Source organism: Erpetoichthys calabaricus, chromosome 4 (genome assembly GCF_900747795.2).
Source record: "Erpetoichthys calabaricus chromosome 4, fErpCal1.3, whole genome shotgun sequence".
NCBI classification, from domain to species: Eukaryota; Metazoa; Chordata; class Cladistia; order Polypteriformes; family Polypteridae; genus Erpetoichthys; species Erpetoichthys calabaricus.
Genome location: NC_041397.2, coordinates 40,614,841 through 40,633,826, shown reverse-complemented (window position 1 = coordinate 40,633,826; position 18,986 = coordinate 40,614,841). Strand labels below are relative to the sequence as shown.

Sequence of the window (18,986 nt, the reverse complement as noted above, 5' to 3'; positions counted from 1 at the left end):
GATTGCCCAAAAAATCCTAGAGATTACGCAAGTTACACACACTGTCGCTAATTTCAGAACATGTATTGACTTTAATTTAACATGAACGCCTTTAAGGTTTCTCGTAGATTGCTTTTGAGTAAGGCAGTCAAACACTGACCTGCGAGAATCCAAAATAAACCTACACAAAGAACCGTTAAATAAGAAAGTCGTCCTATACTCCGTAACACGTCAATCACAAAGTATCATGGGAAAGAACAGCCCCTTACGTAAAGCACGTTCTATGACGTTTAACCAATAAGGAAGAAGAACAATGCCAAGCGCCGAAATTTGAAATGTTATCGTAAACGGTAATGAGCAAGTGACGGGAAAAGTGTACAGCAGTTTTGTAGACAGAAAAAAAACCTAGTTTGGGTTAAGGTAAGAGCAGCGTGTTCAATTTATTTCTCGGATTTTCTAAAACACTGCCGTATATCGTAGTTTTAGTGTAAACTATCCTCTTATTGTGAGTTTTCACCATGCTGTTTTGGAACAAAATGGCTTTTAATGTATAAGAAATAATTTATAGAAGTAATAAAATAGATACCGTTTATCTGCATTTTTGGGAGATTATTCTCGATGTCCTTGTTAATTTCTTTACGCGTTTAGCATATTAATAACGTCCGTGTCATCTAAGATGCTTTTGTAAACCTTTTTATGACAGTGAGTGGTGGTGCTGCTGAAAACGCTTCCCTGGAATGTGTTCGTGAGTCCATTACCTGAAGAAGTGTAACGCCTTTTCAGTTTATAATTCATCACATCAGTCACATTGTCTTTGTGGCGATTGTAAAAGTGTATATATAGAGCGGTAGCTTCTCAGTCGAGTGTACAGGTGCACTGTTCTCGGTCACTGCTAGAGTGTTCACAGAGTCAGGTTAGCACTGCAACTTTGTTAAGTTGCCAGGCTTCTGGAGTGTTATTGCTTTGAAGGGTGGGTGCCATAAGTACAAGTTCGAGCATCTGGACTAAACACAAAAATCTAGACACGACTTTTGTTATAAGAAATAGTACATTGTGTATTCATCAGCATGATGTCCGCTGTACCTACTGGGTGCAGAACTGGGGTTTCCAGTGAGGTATTATACAGGTTATTATGCAGGTATTATAAATATGGCTGTTGGTATAAAGGAGCTCCAGTGGCGTTTCTTGACACACGTCTGCAAGATAATTTGTTTGCTGAATATACTCAGTGTGTCAGAGAGAGGATGTGCAACATTGTTTATAACAGGCCTTAGTTTTGTTTTAATTCTCTCCTTTGCTATTACTTCCCATAACTGAGCTTGCCTTCTTAATCTGCATGTTAATTCTGTGGGCCTCTCTTGAAGTGATGTTACCTGCCCATCACACCACAGCAAAGAAAATTGCAGTGACCATCACAGAGTTATAAAAGATGTGAAGGATGTTACTACCCACATCAAAGGAACACAGAGTCCTAATAAAAAGAGTCTGCTCTGCCCTTTCTGATGTCATTCACCTGTATTATGAGACCAGTCCAGCCTCTAATTGATGTGGACTAACAAGTACAGTACTTATAGTATTGCACCACCTTATAGGAGCCCTTCATGTTCAAAATACAGTAATTAAAACATGAACTATGCATAAAAGAAATCCAATTTAAACAAAACAATGTTTAAATATTATGCAATGTATAAATCAATATTTTTTTAAATAGTTAGGTCTGAAGTCCAGTTTCCTACCATTCTCAGTCACTTTTACATCATTTGTTTTACTTAACAAATTATCATCAGAATGCCAAACAAGGTGTCTTACAAAGCAAAGAAGGATATATTTCAAAATAAACGGTAAATACAACAGCTTTTAATAACGTTACATCCATCCATCCATTATCCAACCCGGTATATCCTAACTACAGGGTCACGGGGGGTCTGCTGGAGCCAATCCCAGCCAACACAGGGCACAAAGCAGGAAACAAACCCCAGGCAGGACGCCAGACCCACCGCAGGGCGCGCGCACGCACACACACACACACCAAGCACACACTAAGGACAATTTATAATCGCCAATGCACATAACCTGCATGTCTTTGGACTGGGGAGGAAACTGGAGTACCCAGAGGAAACCCGCGCAGACATGGGGAGTACATGCAAACTCCATGCAGAGTGGACCCGGGAAGCGAAACTGGGTCTCCTAACTGTGAGGCAGCAGCGCTACCCACCGTGCCACCCATGATGTCACATGTTAAGACTGAAGTGTGCATAAGTAATGACCAAATTGTTAGTGGATGAATAACCTGAGGTGACCGTTTAAGAGAATCAAGGTGAGTCACTGCAGAAGAATAGAATAAGAACTTAATTGAAATGTTAATGGAGATCTGAAAGTGTCTGCTCATGGATTTTCACAAAAAGATCTACAGCAAGTGTTTAGTGAGTAGGAGCCATAATTGTGAATAATGGATCACGAGATGCTCCAAAAAGCATCTTTCTAATTGTAAGAAGGTTGGCAAAATAAAAGTATCATTAATGGGTAATCTAGCATTCTGAAATTCACATCTTGACAAGTTAGGAAAGATGAGCTCATTTAATTTGGGCCATTGTAGATCTCTGGTGACAGCATTTTAAATTTCCTGTAGCCTAATGATGTTTCAAGTTATGGGACTTTTAAAACAAGAACTACCATAATTTAGTTGAAAGGTGGCGATGGCATGATAGAGTATTTCTGCTTCAGAGGAGGAGAGAAAGGGCTTGACTCCAGCAATTTTGTGACGTGGGGGGGAAAAATGGCTTGAAGGCATGATGTCATTTTCAAATTCAGACAGCAATGAAATAAAACTCCAAGACTGGAGACCCAGCCTGAATGTAGAAGTTTGCAGGAGCAAAGTCCAGTGAGAAATGATCAAGCTCTTTGGCTTGAGCTGGGGATCTTTGAGCAGCAGTACCAGCTTCTTTAGATTCCGTTGTAGAAGTTAGCGGATATCGTTCCGTGGATACTGTTCAGGCTGAAAGTGAGGACATACAGTACAAGTGTGTCGTGCAGCAGGTGGAGTGCTCTGGTTAAGCTACACTCACGAAGGTGCACATCTTAAAGATTAGTGTGGGAAAAAGTGAAGAAAAATATATAAGTAAAAAATATAACATTTTTTAAAGGGTTATGCTCTATCTGCTAAATTAAAAAAAGTATGTACATAAACATTTTTTAATCTTTAAAAATACCTTCTTTGTAAAAGTTTATCTTGCTTGTGGTCTATGCCATGTTTTCATATCAGAAGTATTATTTTATTGAAGATGTAAGAATTTTTTATGTGTTTACAAAAGCTGTGAACTGACCAGTCCATTACATAAGAAAAATATTTTAATGCATTTTTCTGTGTTGTACAATTCTGCACTTTGGTCAGTGCTTTTAATAGTCATTGCTGCAAAACGTGCTATATAAAACAAAGACTAACTGAACTTTAATTGATGCTTACACTTAGGTTCTTCAAGAAAGGGCAGCAGAAGAGCAGCCTCAATGGTGGTCGACGAAAAGAGAAAGTTGTCCCTGTTAACATGGGTGAGTATTACTTGTGGATATTCTGGAGAAACAAAGGGAATAGGGAATTAATGAGCTGTGCCGGGCTGAATGGCCCGTTCTACTTTCATTCAATATCTAGACATTCTTAACCATTAGAATTCAGAGTGCAGTAAGTTGAGAATTTCATATTGCATTGTTAAATATGCAGTAGACCATTCTTCTTGCTTGACAAGTCCTGGCAGCAGTGTTACACTCACAGACTAACCCAGGGTCAAGTTTACATTATGTGTTAATGATGTAGCCAGTTGTCAATACCTTATGGAATTTGTGATTATTATATGTATTGTAAGTTTTATTTATTTGTATATTTTAATAGGTACATATTCATCATTATAAAATTATAGAGAGTTATATATGTTCTCTGTTTACTGCTCTGTTTGTTTTTAATGAAATTTACAAACTGATAGGGTGCTTTGTGATAACTTGAGAGAAGAATAGCACCTCTCATGTAGCAGGCATGTTTTATGTGTATATGTACTGTACATAAGTAAGTACAGTAATTAAGAATGAATAAAGTGTAGAATGGATCCTATATATACAGATACATTTTGTCTTATAAAATGCAACAAATATGGTATTGGTTTAAAATAAGGAAATGGCAAAAAGTCATGATAGTTAATAAAAGAATGGAAAGCTGATCCTATTATAAACTATATAAAGAGAAGTGAAGACTTTGTGCTTTTTGATCAGTGCTGAAATTCCTCTTGTTCTTTACACTATTTTCTGCTGTCCTTGAAGTCTGTTTCACTTGATTGTTATCATTATCTGTTTCCTGATCTGTGATTTTTATGTCATTCTTGTCAGATTAACAGCCTGAACATCACCACACCCATCGAAGACTTTTCTAAACTTCAAGATGGCACTTTTTTTGTAAAGCTAATCTCGAAATTGTAAGTGAAATAATGAATATAAAAGTTAAGTATTGACTTGGTAGAAAAAAAAACAAAACTATGGTAATGTGGCACTGTAGCATTAGTATATCAACATAGAATTGAATTTGTACCCGTGGAAGGATTTTATTTATTTTAAATTAAACTTCTAAAAGAATACCATGATCTTTCTACAGTCAAATTACTCTTCAGACATCATAGCTGGATTTACAGGAGGTGGCACAGTAGTCACTGGTGCTGCCTCACAGCTTCCAGACCACTCACTGTGCAATATGCATAATGTCCATGTGTGTTCTCACTACATACTTATTTGTCCTACTATACATCAGTGAACTGCATGTTTACTTGGTAAAATATATCTTTAAATCTGCATATTGTCAGTGTGTTAGTCCAGTGAAGGTCTGGTGTGTCATCCTGGTTAGTGTTCTGCTCCCCACAACCTTACATTGGGCAGCGTCAGCAATGGCTGTGAAAATGCATCACACTTTACCAACTATTTACTTCTATACACATTATATAAGTGAAATCAAACTGCAAGCAATAATGACTTTTGCATACTTAACATATTATATGCAATAAGTGATTTCCTTATTTTTGGTTGTATTATCTAACTCTGCATCGGAGAGTTGCCTGTGTTATTTAACTTTTTTTTTCTTCAAAATGATTTGTAATAAATGCATTCACTTTCATGTACTTTTTTCTCTAAAAAAAAAGAATATTACTGCATTAAGCAGTTTGGTATTATCAAGTATTGATTGGTACAGTGTTCTGATAAGTTTATTTTATAGTTTGGGAAGATTAGACTATGAACCAGTAGTTTTGGATGACAAAATGTTGCCGTGTGTTTTCTTCACACTGCTGTAGTGTCTTATTTTTGTATTCTTACCTACCTCTTTGTTTACCTTCAAAAGATGTTGAATTTCTCTGACAACAGTTTCTTCAAAATATTTGACATTCTATCTTATGTTGTCATTTCTTCTTAAAGAAAAGGAGCTGAAAATGAAGCATGGAAAATTTTGGAGCAGCCAGTTCAAGGAAGGCTAGATTTTATCTCAGACTTTTTAAAAAGTAACTGATTCTTACTTCCTTTTTAATTGAAATACTGAAATACTTTAAACCCTATTCATGGTTGAGTTAGATTCACAAACCTTCCTCTTTTGCAACCAGGTTATTGTCGCTACAATACAAATATGGGGGCCCTCATTTCTTGGGAGAATATCAAAAATGGAGAAAACCTTGATGTGGAGCTATCAAAGGTAATACATATGAATGTCATTGATTTTTTCCAAACCCCTCTATTAGTTTTTGTTTTTTGCATTAGTAAATCTACATATTTTGTTTAAATACTGGCTTCATGCATGTTCTTAAATTTCAGCAGCCAGAACCTTCTTTTTAAATTCTTATGAACAAAAGGGATGTTTTCTATAGCTAGAATAAGAGGCATTATTTGGTTTGTATATGGTTAGTGACGCAAAGACATGAGTAGATCTAACAGATTGTAATAGACATGCATAGACTACAAAATTATTATGTACAATCCAGTTAAGGGTTTACATACAGTAGCTACATAACTAGGCTTCTCGTGGAGAAATCCATGTGTATTAAACTGGTTTCTCAGACACCAATGTCCCGGTTTCTCTAATGGAATGTTGGTATACATGGCTTTTTTGAACCTGGTTGCTGTGAATAGCTGGACTACTAAAGTGTATTTAAACACACATTGTTTAATTATCTGGCATATAGATATTTCTAAAAAATGCATTGATATCGGTGTTCTTTGCCATTGCCTTAAACACTCACTTTTCTTTGGCTGTTTTATTTATAACCTACCTTTTTTCTGTAGAATTTTCTTTAATTGTATACAAATGCTGATGGTTAGAAATGAAACATAGCAGACATAGGTGCCATCAATGCTAAATGCCAATGAAAGACACTTAAATTTCTGACAAGTGAAAATGGCAAAGTATTTTTACAAATTAGCAGATAAGAGAATGCGATATTGAAGGAATTGCGCCCCCCCCCCCATTAACATTCAATGTTGTCAGCCTTAAGACACAGTTAAGAAACCCAACTCTATAGAAAAGGTTGAACTAAAAGAAAAATAAGCGAATTAGTTTTTCCAAAAGCATAAATATATTAGAATTTCTTTGAATAAAAGACTAAAAACTCACTAAAAATCTGGATCACTTAACAGTGAGAATCATACAGTGACTGTGAAATTTAATGCAAGCCAGCAGCAAGGGGGTGCTCCAGGACTGAACTTTGGAGCCACGGATGTAGGGCTTTCTTATTACTTATGTGCTCCCCGAGCTGTTCACGCATGTACAGTAAACCATGCAGCTCCTGGTGGTTGTTTATCAAAAATGACATTTTAATAGGCTTTACGGGTAGCAATGTAAGCTCCTATTTTGAAATACATGGGTCCTACTAGGATTTTTCCTTGTGTGGTGTTGGAGTGTCCTGTCTGCAATTATCCTGATCACGGGGTCACCAAACATAATGGTTACTGTTTTATAGTGAAAGGCTTACTGCTGTGAAGTTCATAGCTATGACAATTGTTTCTGATTAGACAGAAGAAATGAAAGGGTGTTATTTCTCTTTTTAAAATAATTATGTGTCGCATGTACCTGAAAGTATTTTGACCTAAAATCTTAAAGTAGAATATTACAACATCATGGGCAAAGAGAGATTACAGAGATGTACTTTATATTCTGGTGTAATTTATTCATGACTTAATGTTTTCCCCATGCGTTGTCTCGTTCAGGTTGTGGTCCTTCTTTTGTATCATTCTCACATGTGTGTCATGCATCAACAGGAGTTTGAAAAGCTGGACTACAGAGTACAGGTACTAACACTGTATCACTTTTTAATTGAGTAAATAAAGTTTTTTTTATGGAATGAAAATACTTTTTTTTTTTATTTTATTTTTTTTTATTTGCAGTGACATTAATCTGAAATTCTTTCTTTGTTTAGGCTGAGCTGGCCTCTATTCTGAGATTTGTTCTTGACAATGAAGAAAGCCTTTATTTGAATGATAAATTGGAATACTTCCTTAAAAGCAAAGGTGATTTTTGTGTAAAAAAAATATCATTTTAAGAGTGAATGAGTGAGTGTTTGTTTAATGCCATAAAACTGACTTTCCTTTTTTTTATATTTATTAAATAGTTGATTACCTTTCCCTCTTGTTTGAGTGTGTATAAAAGTGAACTCGGCCCAATTAAAGCAGTTATGGTTGGCTCTTTTTAAGTACTAGTTAGCACTATCTGCCTGATTCAGAGCAGCCACACTTAACTAAATTTTGAACCCACTAAACTCATGCTTTTGGTTCACATAGAAATGCTTTATGCCACAAACTAACAATTCCCAAAATGTCTTGAAAGAAAAAAAAATTACAGTGTTCTTACTGAAGCTTTTGCGGTGCCTTCAAACTAGTCAGTGGCAAACATTAGGCACAGTAATCCATCATCCCAAGAGTTATTATACTGAGAAATCCTTTGGAGTATGCTATAAAATGTTCCATTAAGCTGTAAATGTCATCAAGGGTTCCTGCTGGCCTGTCACCTCAAGGGAGCAGTTTGTTTTTTTCACTTAATCAATATCACAATTCTGTGCTCCTTATTCCACTGTTACCTTTTATCAGATATTAAGGTCACGTTCATAAGTGAAAAGTGCCTAAAATTGTACCAGAAATGTTTTCCCACAGCATAATATTTATTTATAGATAAGTATTGTCTGTATGTATGTGTAAACCTTTAGTTAATATGTTAAATATATCTTGGTCTTCTTTAGAAATCCATGTAGTGTTACTTGAATTTTTGCAACACCTTGTACTGTATGGCAATCTGTTTTCTAGAAATTAAAAAAATGTCCCTTTCTCAGTGGACTGAACAAGGGCAGCGCATGTTTAGGGACATCATTGGCTGGACAGGCAGATATCTTTTTACCTTTCTCAGACATAATGGAGGGAGATCTGGAAATAGTGGCGACTTTGGACCCTTAAGGTTCACCTTTCTGTTCTGGACCTCTGGACCTCACACCTGGTGATGATGCTTTAAAAGATTTGGTAACCTGTTGGAGGCCTAAGCCTCTGTCATCCTTTAATTTTCATTTCTAACCCTGCTTTACCTTTCTGTGAAACTACAAAGCTGACAGATGCCCCTCACCACCCCAGCTAAGCTTATGAGATCAAATAAGATTCAAGGGTATATACCTAATTAATGCTAAAAAGGTTTTATCTTGTTTAATTAAACACAGGAAATTACAATAAAAGGATTAAATATAACAAAATTAGATAATTGTAGTTACTGTATAGCTTCTATTATACAGTTATCATACATTAAAGTGTAATTATTAAACAGAAAAGGTGTTACACTCCAGTAGCAATGACAACATTTTGCCTTCTGCCTTTAGGAAAATGGAATACTAGCTTAATCTCTCCTCCAGCCTTTTGTAACCAGGTCCTAGTCAAACGTGCTAACTTTTTTTTTTTTTTTTTTTTAAACTGGTTTCTTCATTCCCCATGGGGTTAACAAAGTTTATCTAATTTAATCTTAAAACGACTTTTGCTCTTAGTAATTCTGTAATCATTTCAGTACTCCCCCCCCCCCCCCTTACCCTTAATCTAACATATACAAAATGCATAAAAAGTACATTTCCTAATTTGGTTACAGTTTTTATTGTTGCATCCCAACTGTTTCTTCTCTTAATTTTAGATAGATTTAGCCAAAGATCTCAAACCTAGTATTTAATAAATTTGAAAACCCTAAACCTATACAGTGATCCCTCGCTATATCGCGCTTCGCCTTTCGCGGCTTCACTCCATCGCGGATTTTATATGTAAGCATATTTAAATATATATCGCGGATTTTTCGCTGCTTCGCGGGTTTCTGCGGACAATGGGTCTTTTAATTTCTAGTACATGCTTCCTCAGTTGGTTTGCCCAGTTGATTTCATACAAGGGACGCTATTGGCAGATGGCTGAGAAGCTACCCAACTTACTTTCTCTCTCTCTCTCTCTCTCTCTCTCTTGCGCTGACGTAGGGGGGTGTGAGCAGGGGGGCTGTGTGCAGCTGCTTCCTGAAGGACATGCTGCACGGAGCTTGCATACTTAAAAGCTCAAAGGGCACGTATTGATTTTTGACTTTATTTTTCTGTGGCTCTCTCTCTCTCTCTCTTCCTGCTCCTGACAGAGGGGGTGTGAGCTGCCGCCTTCAACAGCTTTGTACCGGCGGTGCTTCGCATACTTAAAAGCCAAAAAGCCCTATTGATTTTTTTTTGACTGCTTGCTTTGCACTCCTTTGAAAAGGAAGATATGTTTGCATTCTTTTAATTGTGAGACAGAACTGTCATCTCTGTCTTGTCATGGAGCACAGTTTAAACTTTTGAAAAAGAGACAAATGTTTGTTTGCAGTGTTTGAATAACGTTCCTGTCTCTCTACAACCTCCTGTGTTTCTGTGCAAATCTGTGACCCAAGCATGACATTCTAAAAATAACCATATAAACATATGGTTTCTACTTCGCGGATTTTCCTATTTCGCGGGTGGCTCTGGAACGCAACCCCCGCGATGGAGGAGGGATTACTGTATATTAAAATGGGTATTTCAGAACAGAAGGCTTCAGTTAAGATTTCTCAGGTGAAAAGATTACTTGAACTACAGCCCACAGAAGAGGAAATTGTTCTTGTGTTTTTGCATACTTTATCCAGGGCAACCGCTAATAGCAAGTGCTTGTTTGATTTCTGGACTGCCTAACCAAACTGTCAAAACTTCATATGTTAATCTTTTTTGTGTGTGTTCAATATAAACTGGTGGAAGAAAGCTGTTGCAGAGCTTTGGAAGTCTGTGTATTTTTACTTTATGCATGTATGTATGTACATGTGTGTGTGTATGTAATATATATATATCTCCCCCAAACCAACCAGCCTCGTAGTTACTTACATCTCCTGTGGTTTGGTTGACTTCATGGATGACTTAATCATTAAGTTAGGAAATGCAGTTACAGTATATTGGGTTAATTGACTTGTGTCATGTAGGCTGGAGAATTCAATATATTGTGTGTACTGTGTCTGTCTAGTTCTCCTAACTTTAGATATCTAAGAAACAAAATACAGTGCATAACATTTTTGTATTGCTAACTCAATCTTTTGTCAACTCTTTTCTCTAGTTATGCTTCCATTAACAAGCAATTCTAGCAGTTCTACTGTAAGTGAGGAGGAGTCGCCTGTTTTTACCAGAAAACGCAAGGTGGAAGTTCACTTTGTTGACCTGCATACTGTGGCTTCCTCCTCTGCTAGGTATTGTCATATATATGGACCTTATTTTCATATTGAAAAATGCTCAAAACTTTAAGGAAGTGTGGTCAGTTCTGATCCTTAAGGACTGTAGACTTGATTTCTAAGATTTCAGGTGTTTTTTATTTTTTATTTTTTTTAAACAAAAATTTAAAACAAAACTTTATTGATATCAAATTAAGAATTAGTTTGAACAAAACCTAGCTACTCTCTGCAGCTTGATGAAAAAAATTTTTTTTTTTTTCTACATTACTTACTGCTTGTTTCCCTATAATATTCCCTAAAAATTGAGGTCTCTGTGAGAATCTCAGTGTTTTTCTTTATTGAAACCATACCAAAGTATGCCGGGATCGCTAGCTATTTCCTGTCAGCCTATGCTGTTCTGAAATACACGGTGAAGTAGCTCACAGGTGAAAATTGAACACTGATATCAAATGATATGTTGACTATTTAAATCTTAAATATAAACTGTGCACTCAGGGGAATATAACATCCATGCAGCTCTATTGGAATTGCAAAAAAAAATTGATTCAAATTTGAAACCAGGAAAAATGGATTGATAATTGTGTATACTGTATGTTGAAAATGTCATGCTTTGTTACAAAAAGACAGAAATAGTTTAGTCCGGATTGATAATGACAAAGAATTTTAATTTGGGGAAAGAAAATCTAATTTTCAACCATCCGCTTTAAAACTTCTTCTTCCTTAGCTCTCCAATACAGGATGTCCTGAAAACTCCTCAGTTTCAGGTTCGAAAATTGCAGACGCAACTGGCCTTTGAGAGAAATATGAGGGATGAACTTGAACTGGAACTAGCTGCCAGCTCAAAAATCATTACCGAGAAGGGTAAGTATTTTTTATCTGTGTTTATTTATTTTTTTGTCTTGCACCCCAAACCTAGAAGACAACAGTCAGTCACAAGTCTCCAGTCTAAAAAGACTCTCATTTCAAACATGTACTTTCTTCAAAGGCTCCATTCATTATTCAAGTCCTCACACATGTCCAATTTGAGGGTGGGAGTGAAGAACGCATAGGCTGCTATGTAACTCTCGGCCCCTTCCTCTGTGTATCCTTTGCATCAGACACCAGAAGAGACAAACTCTGATTGTGTGTGTACCATGGCCTCCCAGGAGGTCATGGATTCAAGAAAGTACAGCTGTGTTACAATTGAGGCTGAATTGGTAATGTTTAACTACAAACTTGTATTGCTATAGTTGAAGGACTCATTTTGTAACACTTTGTCCCACATCCACAACAAGGGTGCATTGTCAAGCACAAGGGTAAATTCACTGCATTAGAGGTACTAACTGTATTGGGGTGCAGCCCATTTGATGGCAAAAGCCTCTTCCTACAGTGGCATACCTTGTCTCCCTCTCCATTTGTTTTCATATCAGATAACATTATTATTACTTTTTTGGCTGACGCCTTTATTCAAGGCGACTTCACAACATTTGAGAGAGATAATTGGTTACATTTCTGTTGTTTTTCCAATTGGAACATGAGCTGGTGAAGTGAGTTGCTCATGGCCAGTAGTGGAATTTGAATCCACAACGTCAGAGTTTAAAGTCCATTTGCCTTAACCACTACACTATTACTGTATGCTTTTATTCAATTATCTGGCTTAACTTGACTCTGACGCTAGTCTCGGTAGCATTAGTTTGGAGAATAAATTTAAACAAAGTTAGGTAAAAGAAGTACAGTTGATGTTGTGAGTGCCTCATTTAGATTAACAAATGCTGGTTCTGCAACAGGAAATTTCCACACAGTGTTGGTGGCTTGCTTTTATGTACTTTCTGGTAAATGGTTCTTCCCCTTTGTAAGGTACAAACCTTCAATAACACCCAGATAACCCAGAGAAGATTTGCTGTTGTCTTTTGTTTCTTGGCTGGAGCAAGAGATTTATGTCCTACTACACACACTAGTTCAGTTCAGCACTTTTTGGAGTTAATATGCAGCCCAGTGTTCCTTAATAAAATAGCAAGTGGATACCAGAGGTGTTCCTGCCAGGTGCTGGAGTAGACACTACTATGGTAATATTAGTGTTTTGGAGATTTAGCAATTTATCTGCTAGACACTGGTGAGATACCAGAGCTCCATGTGGCCCAAAGGAAATGACACAGTACTGCCAACAAGGAGCTAAACACCATAGATTTCGTTTTTTCTTTCCCCTCTTTGGTTGAAATCATTACAGACTTAATGCAATCTGCCCATTATAGGACAAGAACACTGGTTTTGACAATAGACTTTCTTCAATTGCTCCTAGATCGAGCATTTCTATTTCCAGTTCGACTTTAAAATATTTTGACTTAATGAGTTTGTAAGGTGTCTTGCAACTATTACCTGATGGTCAGTAAGGATACCATGTAAATATGGTGGATGATCTGGTTTTGAATCTGTGACATTAGCTTCTTTTTATATGGTTGCTTTGTTGGATATTTTTTTTAATTTTGGAGACAATTGGTTATTGAAATTTAATTCTGTTAAGTCATAAAATAAAAATGGTAAATTTGCTGTCATGGTCATCTATTAGAGGGTTTTACCATCTAATCAAACAAATCATTCAGTTCTTTTAACTTGTATGGATGTAGCATGGAATGTTAATGTTTGAGGTTGGAAAAAATCATTACTTGATTTCTTCCAAATGGAATTTGTGCAATGTGTCGCTGCATTTATAAAAGTAAGTCTAGGTCTGTGGAGAATTTTCTATGTTCCCTTGTGCTAGGGTGCTTGGTATTTTGAAGCAATATGCAAAAAATTCCAAGGCATTAGTCTTAGTGTTTGATTGCATTTACCATTCTGTCTTGACTAAGTCAAGGATGCTCCAGGTGTGTCTCACATGTGGTAACTCAAAAGGAGAAAATCCTGTGAATACCTGCCATACGAAAAATGTCAGGCAGGCACTGAGTGGTGTACGAGGTATCTCTGTAGACTAACTGCATGAAAGGGAGTAGTTGATTCAGATTTCTCCCATTTGCCTGTACTAGTTTTTGAAGCATCTGTTTAAGTGTTGGATTAAAATGTTCTGCCAACCTATTGGTTTGGAAGATAAACCAATGCTTTCATATGAGTAATGCACAGACATTTGGCAGATTAAGTACCTTTGTAAAGGGCTTTCTGTGATCCGTAAGGGTTTAGGAATGACTACCTGTGCAAAACCCTAACTAATTTCCGAGTGATAGTTTTTGAGTGATAAATGATCACTAAGATGTACAGTATTTGTGACTGCAAACAGGTTTCTTTAGTGGACCTATATTATCCCTTTGAATATGCTTGAATGGTATCTCAGTTAATGGGAGTAGCACAAGTGGGGCTTTTCGATGCCAATGAATTTGCTTTAATTGGTATCCTTAGTAGGAGGCACAATAAACGCAGTTCTACTTATTAATTCCAAGCCGAAAACAAAAAGCTGTTTAATTTACTCCATCATTCTCAAGTGTCCTCCCATCATATGGTTGTGTACCAGCTTGTTTATCTTTTTCTGGTAAGGGTGTGAGATTACCAGGAGTTACTGTTTCTAGCTCTGGTGATTCACCACCCAATATAGTACGTTATCATGTATCTACTGGAACAGTCTCAACAGTAGGGTACCCATTTGTGGAAACCAATGCATTTGTGGTATGTCTAAAGAAGTCATCTTTTCACAGCTCCTTTTGAATTGGCTCTGCACCTGTTTAAATTACAGCCCTATGTACTGTAGAGGCTGTATGGGAATAAATACCTCCATCTATATACTCAAGTTTCAATTATTACACATGCTGTGTATTTTAAGTATACTGTATTTGTAATTGTGTCGAGACTGTACACTAGGATTAATAAATCTTAAGTGCTTTATAAACCTAATTAAATGAATCATTTAATTTATTTTGTTATAGAAACTCAACTGTCACTTCTGCAGCAGCGGATCCAACGCCTTGTAAAGCAGCATGACCAAAATGAACCCAAGGAACTAGAAGAGTTAAGAGAGAAAAATGAAAGGTAATTTGACCATAAAAGTTTGTGTTCAACTAAAACCATCTATTCCTTAAACTTTTGTGCATAAAAGTTTATTAGCATAGATTTTCTACAAAACGTCTATAAGAATTGCAGATTGCAGCTTGTCCAACATTGTTTTGGCCATAAAATCTAACCACTTTATGAAGTGCAACTTTTACTTTGTATTATGTTTCACAGGTCACAGTTAAGCAATTACTGATTACTGAAGTATATAATTCAAAAGTCCCACAGTTCAGTAGGTCAGCAATTATGGTTTTCTAGCATGTTTGAAATGTGGTGGTGAAGTTTTCAGATCCTAGGGTATGTTAACACATTTTATAACTTGAACATAACATTTTCTTAGCACTACAAACCAATCAGTGTTTGTCGAGAAATTTTGCCCAAACTTTTGCCTCAGATCTCTGAAAACAATGATTATCTTCCCAGCACTTCCACTGGCAGAGCCATGCTGGTCAATGCATTAGGCAATTCGGGAGAGCGCCTAGCTCACCATCATCCGAGGGGTGCAGTTTATGAAATCTAAGGGACATGCACTCCAGGCACTGAGGGCCATTGTATATTAAACTCGAATGGTGTGTGCCCTCTGGTGTCCAAACCCCTTCCACAACTCCTAGGCCCATTCCAACCAGCATGCTATGAACACCAAACGTTGCTGTTTTGGTAACTCAAGGGGTGTGTGATCCGGGTACCAAGGAAGACCCACCAGAAGTCTAACAAGAAAACTAAATGTGCACCTTGGATACAGAGGAGCTCGATTCATAAAACTTGAGGGCACACTCCGGATGCTGACCAGCACTGAGCAGAACCCAAGAAATACTTTCTTACAAATCAATATAGCAAGAATGTTTAATAATGTGGAAAATTAAGCAATGTAACATAATAGTAATATTACTAATAACTACAAGGTATAGGTGCCCAATATAAAATTATTTTCTAAAGTATGAAAATAGTACTGATATTCTTCTCTTTACCACCTAAAATATATAGTAAGTAATTAAAATGTATTTTTAAAGCGCTCTTCTCAGACAGGCATTACAAAGTGCTGTACAATAAAATCAAAGAAAAAAGAAGTTACAATAAAAATAAAGTAAAAATATATGAACAAAAACTACCCAAAAGCTTGTATAAAATGATAAGTCTTGAGCTGGGCTTTAAATTGTTTGACCGATAGCTCCGACCTCAGTGCAGGAGGAAGACTATTCCACAGTCTGAGAGCAACAGTGAGATTACCAGGTGTTACTGGTCTCTCTTTCTAACACTTCAAGTTCACCTGGTCAAGATACATATCTACTGTTCCTCTCCTGCACAGGACAACTCCTTGGATTCCCTTTTCTCCTAATCTGCTTTCTTTAATATAAAAGGCAATATTCTGGTCTTTTGTCTCTTCTGAAATCTTCCTGACTCTCTTCTGTTACAGAACATTTTGACTGCAAACCTACCTGTGCACTTCCTCTGTATCACAGTACTTTGAGTAAAGGAGCACTCCAATTAAATTAGAAAAATTTAGAAAAGCAGATACTGAAAAAGTGAAATTTTGAGATTGGCCAGTTTAGATCAGTGGCTGATCTATGGAATCATCAGTACTAGATACCTACAGATTTACATAAATTTGATATTGTGTAGGTTAAAGTCATTTGGAAGATGTGACTGTGGTGCACTGGATCAGTGCAGAATATTATTTATACCTGAAAGTGTTTCCTACATTGTTTACATAATTTCTCCGAATGATGCACAGATAATTTGACAATATTTATTGATGACTGATATACACATAGCAAGACATGTATAAAGTAGTTATCAAGATTCTCTTTCCAAGGCTAAACAATGAGATGCAGCGGTGTTAATTCTCCTGGCTTTACAGCATTAAGAATTTGACCAACTATCAAAGGAATACACCACCCAAAAACAATATTTTATTTAAATTTTACCCCATGGGCTTTGTGATGATGGCTGAGAAAAATGATTAATCTCATCTTTTCATGCAGATAGAGAGGAAAAATGCTTGATATACTAAGTCAGTAATGGTGACCAGTTCTGTCCAGTAGCAAACAATCTGAAAATGCCCATGGAAAAAAATGTAAAAAAATTCTCACATAAGTCGTGTCACTTAATCCATATGTCTGTTATCAATTCATCACCACAAAGCACATTGGGTAAGTAACATTTAAACAAAATTGGGTGGTGTATTTCTTTACCCTCTTATCTGATTGTCTCAATCCTGTTGCAGAAATTTTAATAAATCTCAAAATTTTTCTATGTGTAAATCTCAGATATTTGAACTGTTCTGAGACCATTAGTAAAGTGTTCTATTTTAATATGCTGAGCAATAGTGTACTCTTATTTAAATTAATTGCAAATGCTGAGATCTTGTAAAATTTCATCCAACAGCTTTAGTTTGATCAGCAATGATGAGTTTGGATTTGTGAAGAAGAGAAACATGTCCACATAGAGGGATTCTTTTGTTCCATTCTTTCCTTTACAAGTCCCTTTACCTCTGAATCCTGTTAAAAATGGATACCAGTGGTTTGGTAGCAACTGACAAGGCATTGGTGACAGGGAGAGACCTGTCTAATTATGCAATCTCAGTTCTGAAACTTCATATTAAATAGTTAAAGCAATCCAAGGTTTTAGGGCTAAAGTTTAGTAACTTGATTCAAACACCTGCACTGCTTCCAAACTCAAATGTACCTAATACAGTACAGAGTATAATCCGGGTATCTCTTTACTGATTTTTTGTCTATATAATGTTTGTGTAACTAATTGTAAGATAAACCCTGTAAGGTTTCAATACAGTATAACACTGTAATTATGTTTCTTAGGCTAATGAATAAGTATGATATTAGATGGTATATTTAGCAGAGCTGTAAAAAATGTAGTCATGATTACCAAAGTTCAAACATTAACTTCTTCGCAAAATGCATACAATGATGAATATACTCTACTGTCTGTGCTTAGCGTACCTGTTGACTGGATGTATACATGTGGAGTGACTAACTGATGTGGTGGTTTTCTTGCTTGATAGCTGAATATCTGTGATATGTATATATTTTCTGTGTTAAAATTTACATTTGGCTGTATTTTAGTACCATTTCCAAACACAATATTTCTCACATCTATTTACTAGTTTGCTGAAGCGTCTTCAAGACACCATTAAACAATGTCACGATATGAAAACTAGCAGGAGACAAATGGAGAGGAAGATTGATCAGCTTACTGAGGAAAATGGTGACCTTTCCTATAAGGTACTAGCAAGCCAGTACAATCCATAACCATCTTTTTTTTGTTCTATGAGTTTTAACTGAATCTGAGAATTATTTTTTCTATCGCTGTCAGAAGTGCTCATTACAAATTGAGTTTGAATATTTATATTTAAAAATAGGTTACTTGTAGGACTCTGAAAGTTTAAGATTTTTTTTTTTATTATTTAAAAATGTTTCTTTTAAAGGCCAGGTGTTTCAGGGAAAAGTTGATTTATATCTGCTTGTTTATTTGCTGTTAAAATTCACTTGTATATTTCAGTGTTCTCATATACTGTAGACCTCCTACATTATTTGGTAGATAAATATTCAAAATGGCAGAAAACATTTTGTTATTTATTTATATTCAAAAATCAATAGAATTGGGATCTTCTGTGTTTTTTAAATATAACAAAGATTAAATGTTATATTTGGTGTCTACACTATAACAGCCATAAAACACTAAGCACACATGAAGTCATCATTGTAGTTTTACAATAAGTTTGCTCAGGAATTCTGTTGAAACAAATTTAATCATTTCACATAACTATGTTTGTAATTGATTTAGACGTCCTTATGTTAACTTAATCTTTTTGGGAATTTAGAGCCTGGGAGGTTTACTACACTAACCTAAAGAGAAGCATGCCATTTGTTTTTTTCTTTTCTACCTCCCCAGCTTATTTGATAGGCTTCAAATGAAAAGATATGAAATTTAAAAATCTTTGCAAATATTTTGAAGCAATTTAAGGTTCATTGGGGTAGTTGTGGGCATTATGTTTTTATATATACAGTACAGTATACTATTTTAATTTTTTTTTAATGTTTTGTTTTAACTGTTGTATTTGTACTGTATTTGCTGTTCAGCGCTCTGTGACCTTTTGTCTGTGAAGGATGCTATATAAATAAACTACTACTAGTGAGAACCTGGTGAGAGTTTCTGGCTGTAGTCAGTATTACAATATCTGCAATCGAGTTTCATCCAACAACAATCATAAATTACAACCAGAGAAGGCAACACAAAATACAATGGC

At 36.0% G+C, this 18,986-nt stretch overlaps 1 protein-coding gene across 3 annotated transcripts in view; it reads left to right on the top strand.

Moving 5' to 3' along the window:
* Positions 1 to 283: 283 nt before the first annotated feature.
* Positions 284 to 18,986, top strand: part of numa1 (nuclear mitotic apparatus protein 1) — a 44,022-nt gene continuing 25,319 nt past the window's right edge. For all 3 annotated transcript variants that reach the window (XM_051926524.1, XM_051926525.1, XM_028799362.2), the window contains exons 1-11: positions 284 to 399; positions 3,449 to 3,525; positions 4,351 to 4,436; positions 5,422 to 5,504; positions 5,604 to 5,692; positions 7,201 to 7,281; positions 7,410 to 7,500; positions 10,600 to 10,729; positions 11,436 to 11,572; positions 14,599 to 14,701; positions 17,844 to 17,961. In XM_051926524.1, coding sequence (XP_051782484.1) covers positions 3,484 to 3,525; positions 4,351 to 4,436; positions 5,422 to 5,504; positions 5,604 to 5,692; positions 7,201 to 7,281; positions 7,410 to 7,500; positions 10,600 to 10,729; positions 11,436 to 11,572; positions 14,599 to 14,701; positions 17,844 to 17,961 — 960 coding nt within the window. In that variant the 5' untranslated portion in view covers positions 284 to 399; positions 3,449 to 3,483. The remainder of the gene's footprint in view (positions 400 to 3,448; positions 3,526 to 4,350; positions 4,437 to 5,421; positions 5,505 to 5,603; positions 5,693 to 7,200; positions 7,282 to 7,409; positions 7,501 to 10,599; positions 10,730 to 11,435; positions 11,573 to 14,598; positions 14,702 to 17,843; positions 17,962 to 18,986) is intronic.